Source organism: Cebus imitator, unplaced genomic scaffold (genome assembly GCF_001604975.1).
Source record: "Cebus imitator isolate Cc_AM_T3 unplaced genomic scaffold, Cebus_imitator-1.0 Scaffold79, whole genome shotgun sequence".
Classification (NCBI taxonomy): Eukaryota; Metazoa; Chordata; class Mammalia; order Primates; family Cebidae; genus Cebus; species Cebus imitator.
The window spans coordinates 5928734-5951440 of record NW_016107394.1 but is presented as its reverse complement, the minus strand read 5'-3'; the positions used below and the strand labels follow the sequence as shown (position 1 = coordinate 5951440).

The window sequence follows — 22707 nt, the reverse complement described above, 5'->3', positions numbered from 1 at the left end:
TCTCCAAAGTCTCTGCGCCTGGTGGGGCCCGCTATGCGCAAGGCCCCAAGCAAGGGGTCGGGCAGGTCACGGCGGCCCACCGCAAGTGTCCTATAGAACAACCAGGACCCGGAGGGCACTACCTGGACACCTCATCCCATCCCCAGACGAGGATGCGGGGGCCCAGGACACTTGCCCCCAGCCCGCGACTGGGGAGGCAGCCGCGATACCCACCTCGAGCCCCGGCTTAGCGCCCTCTGGCGGGCTGGGGGCTTCGGGAGGCGAGTGCACCCTGACCTGCGGTCTCAGGCGGAGGGTGACTCCGCGGCCCGCGCGGCTGTCTGGGGCGTTCGTACAAGGGACAGCAACAGTCCGTCAGGACTCAGAGGCTCTGGCCAGGCGCTGCCTCCCTGCGCCAGGAGCTGGGGCGGCGAAGGCAGAGTCCTGGGACAGCCGAGCCTGCTCCGAAAGAGGCGGGAGGGGCTGGAGGCCTGGGTCCCAGTCCTCTGTGCGACTTAGGAGGCGACTCCTCTCCCTGGGAGACTAGGCTGGATATGGATCCCCTGCTGTGAGTCGGCGCGCCTCCGTCCTCGTGCAGCCCCTGCCCCCTCCCCAACCAGGAATGCCGGGTGCCTTGAGGGGGGCGCACTTTAGGAGGGGGGAAGACGGCGACTGGAGTTTTGATTTCCCCCCTCCATATCCAACGTATATTTTTCTCGTTTTGAGAAGTGCGGGAAACTTGCAGGACTAGACAAAGGGTTTGGGTACAGGGTGGGTGGGAGGACGGGGCTCGGTTACACCTAGAACCCCGCTAGGAACCCCAGCCTTGAGTGCACGTTTGTCGCAGGCGCTCCTGAGCTGGGCGCTAGCTGCGGGGCTGTGCGGAGGAAAAGAACTGTGCGATCCAGGCTTTAACTCGTCTTCCTGTGGGTTTTGCCGGCAGGCTCCGGAAAACCGTGGGGCTTCTCCTCTGTGCGCGCTGACTGCCCAGGCGCAGGAACGCACCACGCAGGTGGCGTCGCGGTGCAAACAGCAGAGGTGCGCTGAGTCCCGCAGGCTGCAGGGAGGCGGGGACCTCGAAGGACGCACGGTGAAACCCCGCTCCTCGTTCTTATAGAAGGGGACACCGAGGCTGGGGTGGCTCAGGGCTTGCCCAAGCTCACAGAGCCAGATGAGAACGCCCGTGTTCCGCCCCAGCGCCTCCACTACGGTGGGCGCCTCCTTTTCCAACTCCCCAAACCCTTAGAAAGGAATCTCTTTGTCTCTGCTCCTCCCGAGGAGAGAGGAGCTGGGGGCTGTTTCTGACTCCGGGCGAACGCCAGGTGTTGGTAAATTTGGGAGAAGCTGGGAAGGGAGTTAATGAGGTGAGAATGAAGGGAAGGAGAAAAAAAGCGGAGAAAGCGGCTCGGCGGGCTGCTGGCGGGCGGGGCAACTGCTCCTCCGCGGCCCGAGGGCGCCGCCTGGAGGCCAGAGGCAACACCGCGCCAGCCCCGCGAGCTTCCCAGCTTCGCCGAGGCCGCCCAGTCCCGGCTCGCACGCCCCACCCCTACCCTCCAAAGTGGGGCGGCTAAAGACGGATTTGGAGACTCGGAATCCTCACTGTACGAAGAACTCTACTATCCCGTTTCCCATCCTCCCCTTCCCACACCGAGAAAGCGGGGTCTGGAGCAAGCCCCATTTCCTGATCTCGCCGGACACCCGGCTTGCCGCTCCATAGCTGAACGACCCCACCTCTGCGCCTCAGTTTCCTCATCTGTGAGATGGGGCAGTGATAGTGCCTATCTCACCGGGTGCCGGGAGGAGCAGAGGCGATCGTGTTAGGGAACGTTCTTTATAAAAGCTGAATTGTGCCCGAATTGCCCCAGCGTACCGAGGAGGTAAACTGAGGCACAGTTGGGAAGGAGAATTGCCGAGGCCCTAATAACTAATAATCCATGTTGTCGGGATAAGCCCGGCTCCGGGGCCCCGACTCTGCTACCTCGCCCGGACTCCGGATTCCTCTCCTTTCCATCTCAGGTCTGCGTCTGTCCGGTTCTCCTCTGCCTCCGTGGCTCTCAGCTTTGTCCTCTGAGCGTTCCTCTCCCTCTCGCTGTGTCGGTCCGCTCTCCGGGGGTCTCCGGCTCTGCCGCCTCCTGTCCCTCCTTCCGGCTGCCCGGGCTGGAGGGGCCGGAGGGTGCGTCGGGGCCCGGGGCCGCGCTGGCGGACACGCCTTCGGCCGCACCTAATTCGAGCCAGGCGCGGGACCCATCCCCAGGCAGGGCGGGGCAGGAGGGGACGCCCGCTGCGCCTGGCCTCCCGGGGCCCCGACCCCTCCTTTGTAATTTGAATAAAACGCCTCCCCCGCCCGCGCGCCTCCTTAACCCGCAGTCTCTGCACTCCCCGGCTGCAGGCGGCGTGCAGGACCAGCGGCGGCCGAGCAAGCGGACTTCGGCGCGGCTCCTCCTGGGTGTGACCCCGGGCGCGCCTGCCGCGCGACGATGAGGGCGCGGCCGCAAATCTGCGAGGCGCTGCTCTTCGCCCTGGCGCTCCAGACCGGCGTGTGCTATGGCATCAAGTGGCTGTGAGTAGGGGGACCCCGCGTCCACGCGCACAGGCCCGGGGCTGAGGCGGCGGGGGGCGTTACTGGGTTCCTTGTATGGGGCGAGCGAGCCGAGACCTGGGAGCCCAAGCTGGCTTGGCGGTCGTGGGCAAGTCATCCCTAAGCCTCCGCTTCCTCCTCTGTAAAATGTCGTCCCTACCTCCTGGGGGCTTGCGAAGAGGGAGCGAGACAGGCGTGGACGGCGATGGAAGCTCCCGGTCCTGTGCAGCTAACGGTGGCGCAAAGGCCGCGGAGTTGCCACCTCCGCAGGGGCGAAGGAAAAAGACATCCTGATGAGGGGGCGCAATCCAGAGGGCCCAGCCCAGGAGGGTTCCTAGTCAGTCAGTCTCCTTGACCCTAGCGAGAGTTCCGCAGAGACACTCCTGGCCCCTCCACCTGGGTGACCTTGGGGCTGTGTCACTACTGCTTGGAGCCTCCGTGTCCTCCTCTGTCGCAGGAGGGTGCGACTCTTCACCTCACTCAAATCAGATAAAAGTCTCCTGAAAGGACCCCAGAAGCTGTCAGATGCCGCTGCGCACAAGTGCAGGGCACTCATTTAGATAGAAATTATTCACGCAGCGGGAGGAGGGAGCGGGAGGCTCGGTGCCGAGCACAAGGGAGTGCCTGCTCAGGGGGCCGGGGGTGGTGAGGAGAGGAGTCAACGCCAGCCCCTTCCTGGAGGGGCTGCCCTCTAAGCTGAGAGAGATAAGCCCAGGCTGTAAATAACTCCACAAGTGTCCGAGTGCCCGAGGAGAAACCAGAGCGGGGTTCCGGGGGGCTAGAGGAAGCCCACCTGGTGGGGACGCAGATTTGAGACGTTGGGAAGCTTTCCCCGGGCTGTACCCCTAGTGACTGAAGCGCTGCCCGGCTTCGCTAGTGCGAGCAGTGGAGAGGAGGGCGCTGTGAGCAGAGGGGCTCCCTCAGAGGGCAAGTCCAGGACGGGACAAGGGTCTGGAGTTCGGGGCTGGGGCAGGGAGCCTGCAGATAAGACAGCAGGGGACAGGTTGAGGGGGCTGGGGAGGGCCCTGCAGACGGTTTGCGAATTAGTTGGAAGACAGGGCGATAATGGCTGCGCCGCCAGCAAACAGTCTGGAGGTCACTGGCCCTGCCCCTTCTGGGGCCAAGTTATTGATTAATGGCTGATTCAAGGTGGGGACCATGTCTTCCTGCCTTTCTTGTTTATAAGAAGGCTGATCTCAGTGGTCTGCTGGCCCTGGGCACTAGCTCTTCCCAGCTGTCCCTGAGGAGTTCTGTGAGAAACCAGCCACCTTCCCTTTGCGGTGGGGTACCCAGCACTGTTCCAGCTGGCAGGGACCTCCGATTTGTGAGTCCAAGCTCTCTCCTCCACGGCCACCATTTTACAGATAAGGATACTAAGGTCCAGGGAAGGAGAGGATTGGCCGAAGGGCACCAGGAGCATCAGAGGCCTTGCACTGGGCTTGGGTGGCATTTGCTGCCCCTGAGGGTGCTGTAGGGTCACTGCCATCATCGCTGCTCCACAGTGGGAAAACTGAGGCCCCACGAAGGGCCTGATGCATTCAAGTCTCCATGCTGGCATGTGGTGGGGTGGACGGCTGGCTAAGCCTGACAACCATGTCCTCTGTCCCCATGGCAGAGTTAGGTTGCCACAGAAATTGGTACGACTCATTGTGTGCCTTAAAGAAGCCCCCAGCTTCTTGGGGGAGATGGACACATAGAAATACAAAGTGGACTATGACTTGTGTTCTAGCAGAGGGGGCACCCCAGTCCAGAGAAGGCGTGGTCAGTTCTACCTAAGGGAGGAGCCTGGGCCAGGATTGGAAGGACAGAGAGGATTTGGGTGGTCAGAGATGGAATGCAAAGCAGGTGTCCCAGGCAGGAGGCACAGCACAAGCAAAAGCCTGGAGGCCGAACAGTGCGTGTGGGGAGACCTGGAGAAACTAGGCACCACAAGAGCCTACTCCTAACTGCCTCAGGGGTTGCTCCGAGAGCTTGGATCATTGAATTTAGACCATACTGCACTCCAGCGAGAAGGTGATAGTCTAATAAGAGAGGTTAAAGGCTTGCTGAAGATAGAGGGAGAAGAGGGAGAAGGGGTGGAGTTTAAGAATAACAGTTATCTGTGTGTACATGTGTGTATGTGTATATATAGACAGGTGTGTAGGCCGTGTGGATAGATGTATGTATATGTACATATATGTCTACACACACAGCCTCGCTACATGCCAGGCACTGTTCTAAGTGCTTTATGTATATTGTCCCATTTAAATCTGCCAACTACCCTGTGAAGTGAGTGCTGCCATTACCCCCATTGCACAGAAGAGAAAACAGAGGCATGGGGGACTCTACCTAGCAGAGTGTCACAGCTCGGAGGTAGTGGAGGCAGGGCTTGAGTTAAACTACCTGGCTCTGTGGACTGTTGGGCACAGGGAGCCCCAGCACAGCTGGGATCGGGGATGTGCTCAGTGAGCCTGGAAAGCCGGGGACTCACCCAGCAGCCTCCGCTGGCCTGAGCTCTGGAGAGTGAGCTGGAGATGAAAGGGGCACTTGGCACAGGAACTGAAATCCAGTGTGGCTGAGTGGCCTGGAATGCTCACCTGGGGGGCGCCTAGGATGCAGGCTGAGCTGGTGGGATGGGGGCTGGGGAGAGGGGATCGGAACCTGGCTGCTCATGGAGGCACCTGCCCAGAAATAACCTGGAGACCCTTCCCTCCTTACCTCCTCCCAGGCCCAGCACCGGAAGGCTCCCTGCCCCACAAGTATTCAGGGTCCCAGGTCTGGGCTGTCCCCACTTCTTGGCTACCCTGGATAGGGGAGGGTTTGAGGAGAGTCCCACCCTCCTGTGAACCACGGGGGCAGGGGCGGTGAGTGAGAGGAAAGGCCCAGGGTGGCTGGGAACACCCATAAAGGCCGCCCCCTTCCCTGGGCAGTCCCACATCTGCCGCTCCCACGGCGGTGGGGCCAGGAAGCTCTAGAAGCGCCATTGGGCTGCAGAATAGGGTGGAAGGAGGGTCAGACTGGGAGTGGGAGGCCCAGCCTGAGTTCTGCAGGTCAATCGCTTCAGCTTCTCTGAACCTCAGTTTCCTCAGCTCTAAGATAGGAATAGAAGGAGCCCTACCTTGGGATGTGGGAGGCCTGGGGGTCTAGCTTGGCTCTGCCTCTGATTGGCTGTGTACAGATCTGGGCAAGCCCTGCCTTTCTGGGCTTCAGTTTCCCCACTTGCCTAGTGGGAGTTGGTGACGCTGTGGCAGCTGCCCTTTGGCTTCTTGTTTGAGAAGTGTCAGACCAAGGCCTGTTTGGGCTCTTCCTCACAAGGTGTACTGCACAGGTGGGTCAGCATGTATGAGGCCAAGGGGACAGGCTTCCATCTCTGAGGTCTGGGCAGTCAGGTGTGAAGGGACTCAGTGTCATTTCCAGGCAGGACTGGATCTGCAGGCTCCAGGCCCTTCATCAGCCTCCATTTCTCTGTACAGTGGGGTCAAGGGCTGGACTGGTCCCTCTTCACTCTGGAGCCCTGGGACAAAGCCTAGGAGGGAACAGGAGGACTCTCAGGCTGTGGGACCCCAGAGGCTTCTTCTTCCTGGACGGCCAGCTGCAGCCCCAAGCTGGGGTGGCTGGCGAGGAAGGGGCACTTCCGAGGTTCCTAGACCTCACCCTGGTTCCTGGACCTGGAGCTAATTGAGGAGTTAACTGGGGAGTCATAGAGGGAGAGGTTCTCCAAGGCTGTCCCAGGGGAGTAGACGGAAGCCTGGGGAGAGGCGGGGCTTGCCTGGATGGCCTGGAGCCCCGGTTCCTGCTCCATCCTCCCTGCCACATGGGCACCAGGATGCGGTGGGGCCCAGGAGAGCCCAAAGGGACATGGGCAGGGGGAGGGACAAAGGTCTGGCTGGGAGAACAGGGTCTCCTCAACTCCATTTCTCTCCCACCTCAGGGTCAGCAGGGTCCACAGATGCAGAAACATGGGGATTCTAGGGCAAGACTGAGACCCTAAGCCAGCCCACAGCTCTGACCAGCATCCTCCTCATCCCAGAAGCACAGATGTGGGCATCAGGGTCTCTCCCACGGCCACCTGTTGACCTCACCCCATCTTTCCCCCTGGGTGGGCAGCTGCCAGGCTACATTCTGGGTGGTGCTGCTGGGGGCGCCTTCTGAGGTCCTCTGAGCCCAGCTCTGCTGAAGCCTCACCCGGAAATAGGTTGGCGATGCCACTCAGCACCGTGGGTGGCAGGGCTGCAGAACTGCAGAGAGGGACCTTGTGGCCCAGGGCACTTAAAGGAGCCCGAACCCGGCTGCCAGGTCTCTGGCCTAGAATTCATCCTGTGACCTGACCCCTGTGCCTAGAGGGAGAGGGATGCTGTGAAGGGCAGGTCCAGGAGGGAAGCCCTTCTTGGAAGGTGCTTTACCGGGGCTGGGTCCCCTAGAGCAGCCTGAGGTTGGGGCTGCTGGCACAACAGGAAAACACCTCAGTGAAGTCATTTGACAGCTTGTGTTACCAATGTCAGAGCCTGCATTGTTCTTGGACATTGAGCAGTATGGATGGGGAAATTGAGGTGAAGCAAGGGACAGTGACTCGCCCAAGGTCGCATGTGCTGCCACCCACGTCGTCCTTCTCATTTGAAAACACTGAGCCAGGCTTGAACCCAGGTCCCTGCCCCAGCCAGTCCTAGCAAGGCCCCCAACTCCTGAATGAGAGGAGGCCTCGCCACCCCGGTAGGGCCCTGAGATTGGGCCTCGCCTGTGAACTCTGCGTTCCCTCCTGTCCTTTCTTCCACCCTCTCCCCCAGGCCCCACCCCCAGATAAACTGAAATGTTTCCAATTAGGGGTCTGCTGGAGTGAAGCAAGCGAGATGTCCACAAGGAGAACTCCCCCGCCTCCCGTCCTAATCCTTGATTACCTCCCCAAGGGGGATTTATTTGGAAACGGTCATTACCACTAATTACCAGATGACCGCGTGGCCCTCCTCGGGAGTGGAATCTGCTGCCTCCCGCCTCCGATCTCTGCCTGCAGCCCTGGTGGGCGGGTGGCCTCCCTGGCATGCATGGCTGGCTGCTCCCGTACCAGCCTCAGCCTCCACGGCGGGCCCTGAGCCTCCACGCTGCTTTGTGCCCACCCGGGCCTCTGGATTGGCTTCTCATCTACCCTCTGGCCGCCTGGGGAGTCTGAGCCTTGTCTGGAAGGTGCTCTGACAGCACCTTCTCCCTTAGCCTTCTAGGGAGGATGGAGAGACTGAGACCCAGGATGGCTCTGGGGCTCACCCCAGGGTCCCAGCTAAGGAGACCCAGGCACTGGGAGCACCAGCTCTCTTCCCTGAGAGCTGTGGCACCCAGCACTCACAAGCTGTCTGCACCCTGCTCCCTGGGAAGAGGCTCAGCCCCCATTGTCCTACCCTGTGGCTTAAGCAGGAGCCCAGGGAAAGACACGGGAGGCTGCCTTGGCAGCCTGAACTCCCACATGTGCCATGCGCCTGCTGCTGGACCATGCGATGATGTGCTGTCACCCATGTTTGTAAAGGGAGGAAGCTGGCTCAGAGGAAGGGGGTGGAGAGTTGGGCGAGGGTGAGCGGCAGAACAGGCTCAGACAGGCTGGGTGGGGATTGCCCAGAGCAAAGCAGAGTGGGGACCCAGAGAGAAATGACCACAGCGCCCGTAGGGACTGACAGCCTCACCAAGAAGGATGGCAGGGCCTGCTGGGGGGTGCTGGACAAGCACAGCCCCTGAAGTAGGGATGATCAGCCCCTCCTGGCCACCCTCTGCAGTGTGACGTGAGAGGCTGTGCCAGCTGGGAAGGCTGTGCCCACATGGGGCTGTAATTCCACCACCGCCACCGCACTGCACACAGGGACAGCATCTGCTGGGTGGAGGTGGAGGGGCTGTGACAACCGGAAGTGCACCGAGGTGATGACATTTGCCTTTGAGTGGTTGGAGCCCACCCAGGAAGTACAGCAGGGTTCAGCCACAGGTTCCCCAAGAGGGCGAGGCGAGGGTAGGCCAGAGCAGTTCCAGTTAGGTCAAGAAACCGCATCTGAGGGCTGCTGTGTGGCCCACCCCGTGCCGGATGCTGGCATCTACACACCAAACACATCCCGGCTCATAGTTTAGGGGGTAGCAGGGAGGGGAGACTGCCCTGGACACCACAGTTGATCTTACACAGGGTGAGTCTTGCCACGCTAACCACAAACACCAGGCCCTGCTTTCTGGGTCTCTAGGAAGGTTTCTATCTTTGGGGTGATAGGGTGGGTGGGGCATGGCAGAGCGTGAGAGACAGGAAGAAGTGAAGAAGCCTATTGAGTACTTATTGTAGCACATATCATTCAGCCTTGGCAAGACTCCGAGAGCTCCCCACGTTGTAGTTGATGCCCAGAGAGGGACAACAGTTTGCCCAAGTTTGCACAGCTCATAGAGGACAGAGCTTGAGTGAGAACTCAGGTCTTCTCACTCCCTCTGGTCCAACACTTGCTAGGCAAAAAGCGGGGGAACTTTGCTTCATCTAGGAATATTTTAAACACTTTGCATACATTCCGTTATTTAATTTGAGTCTCACCATAGCCTTTTTTCTTTTTTTTTTTTTTTTCCAGTTGACAGGTTTCACTGTGTCACCCAGGCTGGAGTGCAGTGGTGTAATCTTAGTTCTCTGTAACCTCAAACCCCTGGGCTCAAGTGATCCTCCCAAGTAGCTGGGACTACAGGCGTATACCACAGAACCCAGCTAATTTTTAAATTTTTTCGTAGAGACGGGGGCTCTCACTATGTTGCCCAGGGTGGTCTTGAACTCCTGGCCTGAAAGGATCCTCCTACTTTGGCCTCCAGAGTAGCTGGGATCATGGACATAAGCAACAACCCCCAGCCTTATAGCCTTTTGAAGTAGTAATTATTTCTATTCTATTTTATTTTATTGAGACGGAGTCTCACTCTGTCACTCAGACTGGAATGCAGTAGCGCCATCTCAGCTCACTGCAACCTCTGACTCCCTGGTTTAAAGCAATTCTCCTGTCTCGGCCTCCTACGCAGCTGGGATTACAGGCATGTGCCACCACACCCAGCTAATTTTTGTATTTTTTTAGTAGAGACAAGGTTTCACCACGTTAACCAGGCTGGTGTCAAACTCCTGACCTCAGATGATCTGCCCCCTTGGCCTCCCAAAGTGCTGGAATTATAGGTGTGAGCCATCTCAACTGGCCTTATCATTTCTTTATAACAGATGAGGATCATGAGGCCCAGAGAGTTTGGGCAACTTACCTAGGTCACACAGCTGGTGTCCAAAACTTGTGCTGCTCTTCTTGGGGCCAGACCAGGAGCTAGAACAGCTGGGTCATTGATTTATAACTGTTGATAGCTTTATCCAGCCATTAGACTAGGCACTCCTTGAATTGAGGATCTATGTCATGTTCATTACCAAATGAGACTGGGAAGAGTTGGTGCTTAGTAAATGTTTCTTCCACAAGTAGATCAAGTTCATTTATTCATTCATGTGCAGAAGCAGGAGGAAAGGCTTTCCTGGCATCAGGAAAAGCCTGGGGAAAGGCATGGTGGCAGGACAGTTCCTTTCAGAGAAGTCAGGAACCTGTTGCAGCTGGATGTCAGGATGAGAACTGGAGCCTGGAGAGAGCTGAGAGGCCAGGCTTTGAGGGGCCCTGAATGTTAGGTGACAGCCTTTGGCCTTGACTAGGCAGTTCCAGGTAGGAAAAGACCACCAAGGTGGTAATTATAGTAGCTTCCATCTCTGAGCACAGAACATCAGCCCTGGGCCAGAGCATGTGATGCACATTGTCTGATTTAAGCCCTCAGTTAATACTGGGAGGTGGGTGGGAAATGAGAGGTTAAGTGACTTGCTCAAGGTTGCAAGGGGAGCGATACAGCCTGGAGTCTACCCGAACCTGTGCAGTGCCCTTGGCAATGGGCTGCCTCCCTCAGAACTCAGCCCAGGGGTTCTGGGATCTCCAACTTGCCAGGTTTCAGCCCTGACCCTGGGTGAGGACCGCTGGGGCCACAGCAGGCAGGGCACTCAGAACTTCTGAGTGCTGTAGATTGACCCCTCTTGGCTTTGTCCCTCCTGGGTCTCTGCTGGGTTGCTGAAGGCCAGCTGGCTCTGGGTTCCAGATGGCCCCTGCTGTGGGTGGGGGCACTGGGAGTGAATCCATGTGGAGTCCTCTAGGGCTGTGGGGTCCTTCTAGCCTGCACTTAGATGAAGTGCCACTGATGCAGCCTGCCCCTCAGAGAAGGCCTGGGAGAATAGCAGATCCAGGAGGGTCCTGGTCCTAGAGTCTTGGAATCCAGGTGTGCAGAGCTGGGATCTGGGAGGCTCTCGGGTTCCCTAACATCACCAGGGTTCACAGAGACCCACTAGGCTAACATTTCCCAAAGCATGGATGAGGTCAGCAGCCCTAAGCAAAGGGCTCTGTGCTTAGTACGCTCAACAGACTCCCCAAGCTAAACAAAACCAAGTCTATTGCTTTGCTGCAGGACTTCTGAGGACCTTTAAAATATAAATGTGCATCCCGACTCTCCAAGCGGGGACACAGTACATCGTGTTCCCCAAATGGATCCCTTTTGTCAGAGTGTCTCACTGGAACCCATTCTAGGAAATACAGTTGACAAGTACAAACACTGAGGCCCAAGAGGGACAATGAATTGTGTAAGGTCACACAACAAGTTAATGGCCACGTGTGGATTAGACACTAAATTTTCCAAGTTCCAGGTCATCACAAAACTGAGCGGCTCTTTAATCCTTTATTAGCAATTCCTTGCATGGATATGGGACTTTACAACATAATAAATGGGCTTAGTAATCAAATGAAGCAGTGATGGAAAACTCCTAACTCATGTTGCTCATCTAGTAAGGCTTCAGTTAATAGTATGGACAATTATTGTGATTATAAGAATCTAGCATTTCATGGTTTCTGGAACATAGCTGCTCAGTGTTGAATGAATGTTGCATAAAGACTAATAATTCACAGCTGTGTGAGAACTAAATCAGGCAGTGGATATGAGCGTTGTGAACTGTACAGCTGTTTCATTAGTATAATTACCATAAAACTTAGGTAGGCTGGGGGTTGTGATCTAATGTTATGAATAGGGCCTGAGACCCAGAGAGGGACAGTAACGTGCCCAAGGTCACACAGGGGTGGGAGGGGGATCCACTGCTCTGCCAGCCGGCACTTTGGGAGCCTTTCTTGGAAGGAGCAAGGTGGAAAGGCTAGAGCCACTGGGGCGGGTGGAGGCCGTGTGGCCCCTGACAACACTGTCTCTCCTTCCATCGGTCACGGCCTTTCCACTATGTGCAGGGCACTGTCCAAGACACCAGCGGCCCTGGCACTGAACCAGACACAACACTGCAAGCAGCTGGAGGGCCTGGTGTCTGCGCAGGTGCAGCTGTGCCGCAGCAACCTGGAGCTCATGCACACGGTGGTGCACGCTGCCCGCGAGGTCATGAAGGCCTGCCGCCGGGCCTTCGCCGACATGCGCTGGAACTGCTCCTCCATCGAGCTCGCCCCCAACTATTTGCTTGACCTGGAGAGAGGTAGGAGCTAGTGAGGCTGCTGAACACATGTGTGGGTGTGGGCGAAGGAATTCAGGCATCGATCTGTGTGTGTTTAGATGGAGGGATGGGTTCATGGGTGGGTGGATGATGGATTCATGGATGGATGATGGGTGGATACAGGCATGGATGGATGGGCATATGGGTGGATGAATTAATCATAGGTATGGGTGGGCAAGCATTCACCATCGAGTAAACACAGATGCCTGGAACTATCAGCGCAGGGGAGCCTGAAGGACAGCACACATACCTGTGTGCCCCCATGCATGAATGAAGGAGTGACACAAGGCTGTGGCCTGCCATATGTGAGGCCACATGTCAGGGAGGCTCCTGGGAGAGGAGTCTAGAAACAAGAATGCTGCTGGACGGTGGCTCACACCTGTAATCCCAGCACTTTGGGAGGCTGAGGTGGGTGGATCACGAGGTCAGGAGTTCGAGACCATCCTGGCCGACATGGAGAAGCCCCATCTCTACTAAAAATACAAAAAATTAGCTGGGCATGGTGGTGCACACCTGTAGTCCCAGCTACTCAGGAGGCTGAGGCAGGAGAATCTCTTGAACCCGGGAGGCAGAGGTTGTAGTGAGCTGAGATCGCAAGACTGCACTCCAGCCTGGACGACAGATTGAGACTGTCTCAAACAAACAAACAAAAAAAGAAACAAGAATGCTATATAGAAAACCTTCAGGGCAGACAGGTGTGCCACAGGTAACACTGAAGCAGCCTGCTGAAACTGTTGCACCACGCACAGAGTGGTGTAGGGACAGAACATCTCGAAGACTTCCTGGAGGAGGTGGCTTCTATGGGGGGTCTGGGAGGACTTATATATAATAGGGAGGCTTCCGACAGGCAGAAGCACCCCAGTAGGTGTCATCTCTCCCCTGCACTGTAATAACTTTTCTTGTGGGTCCTAAATAGTAGCAGCTAATGTTTGACAAACCTTCCTTCCTGAATTATTTGAACTCTATAGCCAGCCTGTGAGGTAGGTGTTATCACCCGTATTCTGCAGTTAAGAAAACTGAGGCTGGAGAAGGGGCAGTGGCTTGCTAGTTAAGAAACGGAGCCAGGGCTCAGACCCATGGCCAGGACGCCGCAGCGGAGGCTCCTGAGTGCCAGATTCGTTTCCTAGGGCTGCTGTCCAATGGGCCACAACTGGCTGCCTGCAAACAACAGATGTGTATTGTTTCGCAGTTCTGGAGGCTGGAAGTCTGACACCAAGGTGTCCGCAGGGCTGTGCTCCCCTGAAGGTGCTAGGGAGGATCCTTCCTGGCCTGTCCCTGGCTCCTGGTGGCAGCCGGTCATCCTTGGTGTTATCTTGCAGCTGCGTCACTGCAGTCTGTGCCTCTGTCATCACAGAGCAAGCTCCCTCTCTGTGTGTCTGTGTATCCGAAATTCCCTTTTCTTATAAGGACACCAGCCACTGGCCTAGGGCCCACCCTGATCCAGTATGACCCCATCTCAGCCCATTATAGCTGCAAAGACCCCACTTCATCATAAGGTTATGCTCACGGGCACAGGAGTTTGGACTTGAACACATCCTTCGTGGGGAACACAGGTCCACTCACAGCAGGCCCTTCATGCATTCGCCTGCGCATCAGGAGCTGAGAGCCTGGGCTTCACTTCTGTAAAGCATCCCCTAACGCCAGTGCAGGGCGAGGGGGTGGAAGCCCAGAACTGTGTGTGAGTAGGAGGACTGGGCGAGAGTGTGCCTGTGGGTGTAGGGTGCTGAGTGTGGCTGTCAGCTGGTATATTCAGAGGGAACTGGGGAAGCAGAGGTGACAGCCCAATGGCCATAGTGCTGACCCCTGCCAGTACCACCCGGGTTACAGCAGGATGTGGGCAAAGGAGAAGGACCTCCAACCTGGGCGGGGTCCTAGCCCTTGATGGGTGCCGGCTGACCTTCCCCTCCCACCCCCAGGGACCCGGGAGTCGGCCTTCGTGTATGCGCTGTCGGCCGCCGCCATCAGCCACACCATCGCCCGGGCCTGCACCTCCGGCGACCTGCCTGGCTGCTCCTGCGGCCCTGTCCCAGGTGAGCCACCCGGGCCCGGGAACCGCTGGGGAGGATGTGCGGACAACCTCAGCTACGGGCTCCTCATGGGGGCCAAGTTTTCCGATGCTCCTATGAAGGTGAAAAAAACAGGATCCCAAGCCAATAAACTGATGCGTCTACACAACAGTGAAGTGGGGAGACAGGTAACCACCCACCCCACCCACCCCCAGATAGTTGTGCTTGCGCCATTGGCCGGAAAAGGGCCACCCAGTGTGCCCCGATGGCGGGGGTGCGGGGGGACGGGCCCTGACTGGCCCATACCTGATGTGCCTCGCACTGTCCTGGTCCTCAGCCCTTCCCTCACCAGCTGCTTGGGGCTTGCCTTGCTTTCCTCCTCCAGGGCATCCACTGGGGTTTGGGTTGTCCAAGCAGAAGGAGCACTGAACTAGGAGTCAGGAGCTCTGAGTCCTGGCCTTGGCTCTGGCACTAAACTCTCTTAAGAACATTGGGCAAATCACTGCCTCTCTAGCCTCAGCTGTTCCCATCTATAAAATGGTGGGGGTGACCTGCTGCTGTCCCTCCCTCCAGTGCGTGGAGAGGGCTGTGGTCGACAGAAGCATGTCCTAAGGGGTCATCTGCTTGGATTGAACAGGGACTCCCACCCATACCCACCACAGCCTCCAGAACAGTTTCTCTCCAGTATTCATTATTATCAGGTTTTCATTCATTCATCACCTCACTGCCCAAAAGGCTGGGGTGGGTGGACCCGTAAGTGAATGAATTTTCTACCAATCCATGTTGCAGACAAGTGCTTGGTGCTCCACATGTTTCTGTCCTGTGGTCACAGAACAACTCGGGCAGGCCCTGTTGTCCCCTTTCTACAGATGGGGAAAGGCCTGTGAATGGCAGGACGGCCACTCCGCCAGAGCTTCGTGTGCAGTCGGCATCTCATCAGCTCCTCTCTGCACCCTTCAGCCCCATTTTACAGAGGCGCTGAGTGACACCGAAAGCACTTCAGCGGGTCAGCCCCACCGCGCTATAGAGCCCAGGCCTGTGCCACTCCCATGTCCAGGGCTTCTGTGGTCTCACCTGCTCTCAAGGGTCTCCCTTGTGTGAGGATTCTTGGATGTCCAGGTCATCCTTGGGACAGTTAGGGAAACTGAGGCCAAATCATACTGTGGGTCTATAGCAGAGCCTGGCCAGGAACTCAGGACTCCTGCCTCCTGGCCCTGCCAACCTGTCCCCCACCCCTGCTCATGAAACCCAGTGGGAGCCCTTCCCAGCAGCCTGCACACCCATCACCATGGCCAGGCCAGCTGGGCACCACCTGCTGCCAGGGGCACAGCCCTCGCCTCCCTGCCATGCAGCCCAAAGAGTGTCCTCAGCCTCGGGGCAAATCAGGCCTGTCCCTGAGGCCATCTGCAAAAGGGACCAGTATCCCCACAAGCTGCAGGGCTTCATGAGGATTAAATGAGATCGCCAACACGGGTTTAGTACCTCGGGAAGCACCAGGCGCTTCTCCCAACTTATGCTGAGCAGTAGAACCTAGTTCACCTTCCCTCGATGGCTCGCCAGTGCCGCGGTGCCCTGCAGTCCTGTTGACTTCATTCCTGTGACCTCCACAGACTTTTCTCACAAATTTCAGATTTGATGCCCATACACACTCCCTGGGTCCTCACTTCCTGGCACTGGCGAGAGGAAGGAGCCCTGGGACCTTGGTCAGTTCCCCCACTAACTCATTTGTCTTGGGGCAAGGCCCGACCACTCTGTGCCTCAGTTTCCCCATCTCTCTGATGCAGGGGATGGGCCCAGTTTCCCATGACTCTTGCCGGCCTCTGTACAGGACAGACAGGAGGGCAGGCTGGGGCAGGGGGATCCGAGTCTTGTTTTGAAAGAAGGGTTTAAAAGGCAGAACTGGAAGGCCCTTAGAAGGCATCTAACTTCTGCCCCTCAGGTATAAATGGGGAAGCTGAGGCCCAGGAAAGCTGGTGGGCCAGAGTCCTTTTGGGAGCCAGGGCAAAAATCTCCCCAAGACTTTGAGCCCAACGGGCTCCACCATAGTTATTACTTAAATGGATTTTTCAAAACCAGTATTGATTTAACTTTTGTGGTTCACAAAACCCTTTTGTGTGTGTCATCTCATTTCATCCTTACAGCTCTCTGCAAGGCAGGAATTATGTGCTCGCTTTGCACGAAAGAAGACAGAGGCTCTGAGTGGTGATGTGGCTTGCTGAGGGTCGCCTGGCAGGAGCACTGGCAGTGGGGGGACAGCCAGCCAGGCGGTGGGGAGGTGCCTCCTGCACTTACCCCTGCCTCTTCTCCCCTTCCTACCTTCCTCCCTTCCTTCCTTCTCTTCTTTTCTTTCTTTTTTCCAGCAAGCAGTTAGTGAGAGAAAAAGCATGGAACAATTAAAAGCCACCACTTTTGGAATCACCCTCAGATCTGGGTTCAAATCCCAGCTCCATGATTTCCTATCTGCAACCTTGGGCAGCCTCTCTGAGCTGTTTCTTCTTTTTAATATGGGGGGAATAAGGATACCTCCCCTGAAGGGCTGTTGTGATGATCAACCTCTATTATGTGTTAGAGTGCTTGGTATATAGTAGGTGCTCAATAACTGCATCCCTATCCCTGCAAATGCCTTTATTGCTGCCCCTCAGCTGCCCCCCAGGTTGCAGGAAGACCCATACCACCTCCAAGCTGCACAGCAAAAAGCTCTATCACTTGTGGCTCCAGCAGGCAGTGTCTTCCCGAGAGCACCCAGCCACGGGTGGGTGGGATGGGGGTCCCAGGACAGGCCAGGGAGGGGACTCCGGATGCCCAGCCGACGCCTACCCCTGTCCGCAGGCTCTGCGCGCCTCTCTGGAAATGAAGTGTAAGTGCCATGGGGTGTCTGGCTCCTGCTCCATCCGCACCTGCTGGAAGGGGCTGCAGGAGCTGCAGGATGTGGCTGCCGATCTCAAGACCCGATACTTGTCGGCCACCAAGGTAGTGCACCGTCCCATGGGCACCCGCAAGCACCTGGTGCCCAAGGACCTGGATATCCGGCCCGTGAAGGACTCGGAACTCGTCTATCTGCAGAGCTCACCCGACTTCTGCATGAAGAATGAGAAGGTGGGCTCCCATGGGACACAAGACAGGTGAGGCCGGCCGCCACCCTGGCGGGAAAGGGTCACCCAGGTTGCACACACTGTTCCCCAGCTCAGGGCCACACACACAGCAGGGACTCAGTTGGCATTTGAGCAACTCCCTGCTCAGTCAAGGGAGTTGGCCCCAGGAATGCTGATTGGAGATGCCAGGGTCCTAGGGTCCCCTGCAGAGCTGCCAGGAGCATTCTGCACTTTGCCTGGCAGGGGCCCAGGGAATGGAGGCTGATGGGAGGCCCCTGCTCCACCTTCCCCAGCTGGGGAGACAGATGGGAAGAGACAATGCCACTATTGGGAGACAGGACAGGAATGAGGCTGCCCAATATAAGATAGGTGCTCAGAAAATGTTTGTCAGATGAACAGATGAGGGGTAAAGGCCATACAGCCTGCTTGGTGCACAGAAAAGGGACTGAGGTGCCAGGGGAGGTGGAGACAGCCTCCACTGAGTGAGGGAGAGTGAGGTCTGCCTGCATTCCATGCAGCGATACTGCTCCTGTGTCCCCACCCCTGTGAACCCTGCCCCTGGCCTACCGCTCCTCCCATCTCCTCCTGGGGACCCCTATCCTGGAACCCTACCACAGGCCCAGTCACAGCTGCTGCAGCCAGCTCAGGAAAGGAGAGTGAAGGAGCCAGGGGTGACTGCAGACCTACTGTGTACTGGGTGGGGCTGGTGAGGACCGCACAAGCAGCCTTTCCAGAAGACGGGGCTGGCGAAAGCTGGTCCCGATCTCCTATGAGAGAAAGAGCTCTGGCGTCACATGCATTTGGGAAATTCTCTTTGGCGCTTCACAAGGCACTAGAACATACGAAAAGCTCCGAGGAATCTGCAGTGAAGGATCTGTTTAAGCCAGTACTTCCCAGAGGTGTTTGGCCATGGAACTCTTTTATTAAGGAGCCCCTAATAGCATTCCACAAAACTCGTGTTCTCGGGGTTAAAAGAATATTGCACCAGAGAGTGGGTGTCTGGGAACGTGTCTGGCACATTGTTGGTGCACAGCCAGCATCGACTTCCTCCACGGCCCACGTTCCTGTCTCCAGGAGAGGGAGGGGTGGGCTGGGGGGCTGCATCCCCACAGGCCAGGGCAGCAGGCTCTGTGAGGAGGCCCAGGCTCCCATCTGGAGGCCAGATTGCAGGGATCGGCAGAGGGAAGATGGAACCAGGTCAGGCCAGGGAGACAGGAAGGAGCCAGAGGCTGGGCTGACGGACATGGGGACCGGGGAGTTAGAGGAGGATTCTAGAACACGGAGGGCTACAGGAGGCCCACGGAGGACCCAAGAGCGAAGAAAGGGTCTTCCTGGATCTGTGTGCTCTGTGTGTGTCAGCGAGGGCACAGCTTCCCAGTGGGGGGACTCGAGCACATCCTTCACTGAGTTGAGGCTCAGGCCTGTGTCCTGTGGGGTGGGGAGGGCACTCCACCACTCACAGGGTTGGCAGTGATCTCCAAGCACACTTACCTAGCATCTCCCCTCCCCCTCCCATCCTGGCAGTCTCCCCTCCCCATGTGCCCTCAGGCTGCCAGGCTCCACTCTCCCAGCGCCCCCTCACTCCTGATGAAGAAGCCCCACAGCACCACCCACCCTCCTGGCTTCCTTTGCAGCCCCCACAGTTTTCCGGCTTGTGGCTGCCAGTACTTCCCTGGGGGGGCCCTTGCAGGCATCTGTGTTAGTTGGCTTTTGCTGCAGTAACAAACACCCCTAATTTCTCAGCAGTTTACAACCACAAACATTTTTTGCACCAGTTACTTGAGACTGCAGGTCAGCTGTGGCTCTGGCAGGTGCTGGTGGGGGATCCCCAAGGGCTCAGGTCGTGACAAGAAAGCCCAGAGTGAGGGGAGCCCAGAGGGTCCCTGACCCAGCCTGGACATCAAGGAAGGCTTCCTAGAGGAGGAGAAATGTGAGATTGATTGGGTTGGAGGTTGAATGTAAGTGAGCTTTGTGAACTGTGCAAAGCGTGTGCACGGGTGGTATCTCTAGAGGCTGGCTCCCTAGCTGGGGAAGACACCTTGCAGTATCCTCAAATCTAACCTGGGGAAACCGAGGCCTAATCTACAGTCAATATTCCAAACCCCAGCCCTCTTGTAGTATTTCTTCCAGAGACCTGCACCCCTGAAACTCGCCCCCCTCAACGGTCTGAGCCACCCTGTGCCCTGGGAGCCAGGTATTCCAATGGCCCTCCTCTGGGTCCGTGGCCCCACTGACCCCAGTCCTGGTCCCAGGCACCTGGGCCTTGTCTGGCTCTGCCATCGGAGGCCAGGTCAGACAGTGCATGTCAGGGATCCAGAAATTAGAAAAAGAACTCTGTCTCTTTCCTGCCTCTCAGGATATAGTGCTCAGCCACAGCTTTCAGGATAAGGCTGAGGGGGGACTCATTAATGCCATGTGGCTAAACAAAGCCCAAAAAGGTTCAGTGACCTGCCTTAAGTCACATAGCCAGTAAGTGGCAGAGCTGAGGTTTGAACCCATGTCTCTCTGGCTCTGGGGCATGTGTTCTTCTGGAAACTGCTGACAGCCCCCACTTGCTGATCACTGGCTGTCTCTCCCCAGGCGCTCCCCTCCTTCTGCCCATCGCCCCTTCCAGCTCAGACCTGGCCTGTCCCTCAGCACTACTAAGCCTCCTCTGGGCCACCAGCCCTCCTCTTCCATCTGCTCTCCCTGTTTTGAGGGCAGGCCTGTTCTTCTGCCTTTGCCCAGGCTGTTTCCTCTACCCCAGCACTCCTTCCCTCCTCTGCATGATGGAGTCCTGCTCATCCTTCATGAATGGCCTAGATGGCCTTTCCTCTTCCAGGAAGCCCTCCTGAACTTTCAAAGGCCTTGTACTCACCCCCAGGCAAGGCCCCTCCCCCTTCTGTGTCTGTTTCCTCATCAGTAAATATGAGGATTGCCTTCCGTCATCTCTAGGACTTGCCCATCTTGGATTCCTCCATCCACCTGTGGGGACCCTTTGTCCCTGTCAGTACCCCAGACCCCTGCTGCTCTGTCCCCAACTGAAAACACTCCCTGTCTAGCCTCAGCCCAGTGAGAGGAACCACTAGTCTGAACAGATGATTTGTCACTAGACAGAAGAACTGAGAGCAACAGAAGGATGCTTGCATTTTATAGGGAACTTCAATGTCTTTTCATACCACATTTGGGAAGAAATGCAGCCCCTGCTGGCTTCCACACCCTGCCCTTTAGGGTAGGGAGAGAAAGCCAGGGCCTTAGTTTTATCCGAGTTTAAGCCTCTGCCCTTTGCTGAGCCTGTTTTCATCTGCATAATGGACATAAATTCACTAGCCCAAGGGCCCTGTGGGCCCCCACTAAGATAAAACACTGGGGGGAGGGTCTGGCCCACAGGAGGCACGTGGCTGACAGACCCCTTCCTCCACGAGCAGCATGCCTGATGCCCACTGGGGGTTCGAGTATTTCAGAATTTATCCTAGGATTCTAAAAATCAAGTGATCTTTATATCTGTCATAATATTTAATAAAAGATTAAGTATGACCAGGCATGGTGGCGCATGCCTGTAATCCCAGCTACTCGGGAGCCTGAGGCAGGAGAATTGCTTGAACCCAGGAGGCAGAGGTTGCAGTGAGCCGAAATTGTACCACTGTACTCCAGCCTGGGCCACAGAGCGAGACTGTCTCAAAAAAAAGATTACACATAAAGATAGGATTATTAGATTGGTTAGAGGCTCCTTCCGGTATTTAGAAGTAGAAGAAACAAAAAAGATACCTCTAAGAAGACAAAACAAGGTTGGGCACAGTGGCTCATGCCTGTAATCCCAGTACTTTGGAAGGCTGAGATGGGAGATTGCTTGAGCCTAGGAGTTCAAGACCAGCCTGAGCAACATAATGGGACTCCATTGCTACAAAAATAAAAAATTAGCCAGGCATGGTGGCGCATGCTTGTAGTCCCAGCTATTCAGGAGGCCAAGTGGGAGGAGCACTTGAGATGGGGGGTGGGGTCAAGGCTGCAGGGAGCCATAATCACAACCACTGCACTCCAACCTGGGCAAGACAGTGAGACCCCGTCTCAAAAAAAAAAAGAAAACAAAACAACCCCATCATTTTGGTAACCTCTTATTAGAAATATAGGGAAAAGTTAGAAGTACCTTTAGGTAAGAGGATTATTTAAAATTCCCGAAAGTTCAAGACGACTTACAAGAAGGGCTGAGTCGGTGGCCATGGGAGAGGCTGTCGGCTGCCTGGCTGGGGGTCATGGAGTGTGGGGAGGTGGTGACCAAGGCATGCACTGACCTCCTTCCCACCCCCACAACAGGCAGTGCAACAAGACATCCAATGGCAGTGACAGCTGCGACCTTATGTGTTGCGGGCGTGGCTACAACCCCTACACGGACCGCGTGGTCGAGCGGTGCCACTGTAAGTACCACTGGTGCTGCTACGTCACCTGCCGCAGGTGTGAGCGCACCGTGGAGCGCTATGTATGCAAGTGAGGCCCTGCCCTCCGCCCCACGCCGGAGTGAGGATTCTGCTCAAGGACCCACAGCAGCTGGGGCCAGGGGCCTGGAGACGCCCCCTGGATCTCTGCTTGTGAATTCCAGATGCCAGGCATGGGAGGAGGCTTGTGCTTTGCCTTCACTTGGAAGCCACCAGGAACAGAGGGCCTGGCCACCCTGGAATGAGGGCCGGGACATCAAAGGAAACCAACAAGATTAAAAATAACTTGGCAGCCTGAGGCCCTGGAGTGCCCACAGGCTGGTCTAAGGAGCGGGGCATGGGATTTGGTGAGACTGATACGGACTTGACCTTTCAGGGCCACAGAGACCAGCCTCTGGGAAGGGGTCTGCCCGCCTTCTTCAGAATGTTCTGCGGGGCCCCCTGGCCCACCCTGGGGTCTGATCCTGTTGGGCCTGCCACATGGAACCACTAGCTTGGGCTGTAAATGTTTTCTTTGGTTTTCTGATTTTTCTTCCTTTGGGATGTGGAAGCTACAGAAATATTTATAAAACATAGCTTTTTCTTTGGGGTGGCTCTTCTTGATTCCTCTTTATATATTTTATATATATAAATATATATATATATAATGATCTCTATTTTAAAATAAGCTTTCTAAGCAGCTGTACGAAATAAATGCTGAGCGAGCCCCAGCCTGCCCCTGCAGTTCCCGGCCTCCTCAAGTGAACTGGGCAGACCCTGGGGCTGGTGGGGGAACTCTCCGGTTTCCAGGCAAGGCGGCTTCCGATTGATGTACTTTCTCCCCCCGCACTTCCCCCACACCAGGCCCTGGCCCCGATCTCCCTGTAAGATCTCTTGGTCAAGGGCGAGGACAGACGCCTTGAAACATAAACCCAGCTGGCAGCGTCTTTGTTCCTCAGGGACACACATGCAGGCGCAGCTCAGAGCCTGGCCATGTTGTCAGGCCTGCCTGCTAAGCTGACTTCAAGGGAGAACCCTCTCTGGGGAGCTGGGACGCAGACTTTGGGGAGGTATTGCAGATCCAGGCTCTAGCTAGCCCTGGTGGGTTTTCTGCATGACCCTGGGCAGGGCTCTCTGCCAGCCTCAG

General features: G+C 56.7%; 1 protein-coding gene across 1 annotated transcript; it reads left to right on the top strand.

Moving 5' to 3' along the window:
• The first annotated feature begins 209 nt into the window (after window positions 1-209).
• Window positions 210-22304, top strand: WNT11 (Wnt family member 11). The gene is made up of 5 exons (XM_017533026.2): window positions 210-2539; window positions 11818-12053; window positions 13988-14265; window positions 16907-17199; window positions 21463-22304. Exons 1-5 carry the CDS (start codon window positions 2457-2459, stop codon window positions 21635-21637), a joined length of 1065 nt encoding a protein of 354 aa, XP_017388515.1. The 5' UTR covers window positions 210-2456; the 3' UTR covers window positions 21638-22304.
• The last annotated feature ends 403 nt before the right edge of the window (window positions 22305-22707 follow it).

Bases quoted from the DNA above. Each gene is read 5' to 3' on its own strand.
- WNT11 (XM_017533026.2), top strand. From the start codon at position 2,457: ATGAGGGCGCGGCCGCAAATCTGCGAGGCGCTGCTCTTCGCCCTGGCG. The intron at 2,540-11,817 runs GTGAGTAGGGGG...CACTATGTGCAG, and splicing joins TGCTATGGCATCAAGTGGCT to GGCACTGTCCAAGACACCAG. The intron at 14,266-16,906 runs GTAACCACCCAC...CCCTGTCCGCAG, and splicing joins ACAGTGAAGTGGGGAGACAG to GCTCTGCGCGCCTCTCTGGA.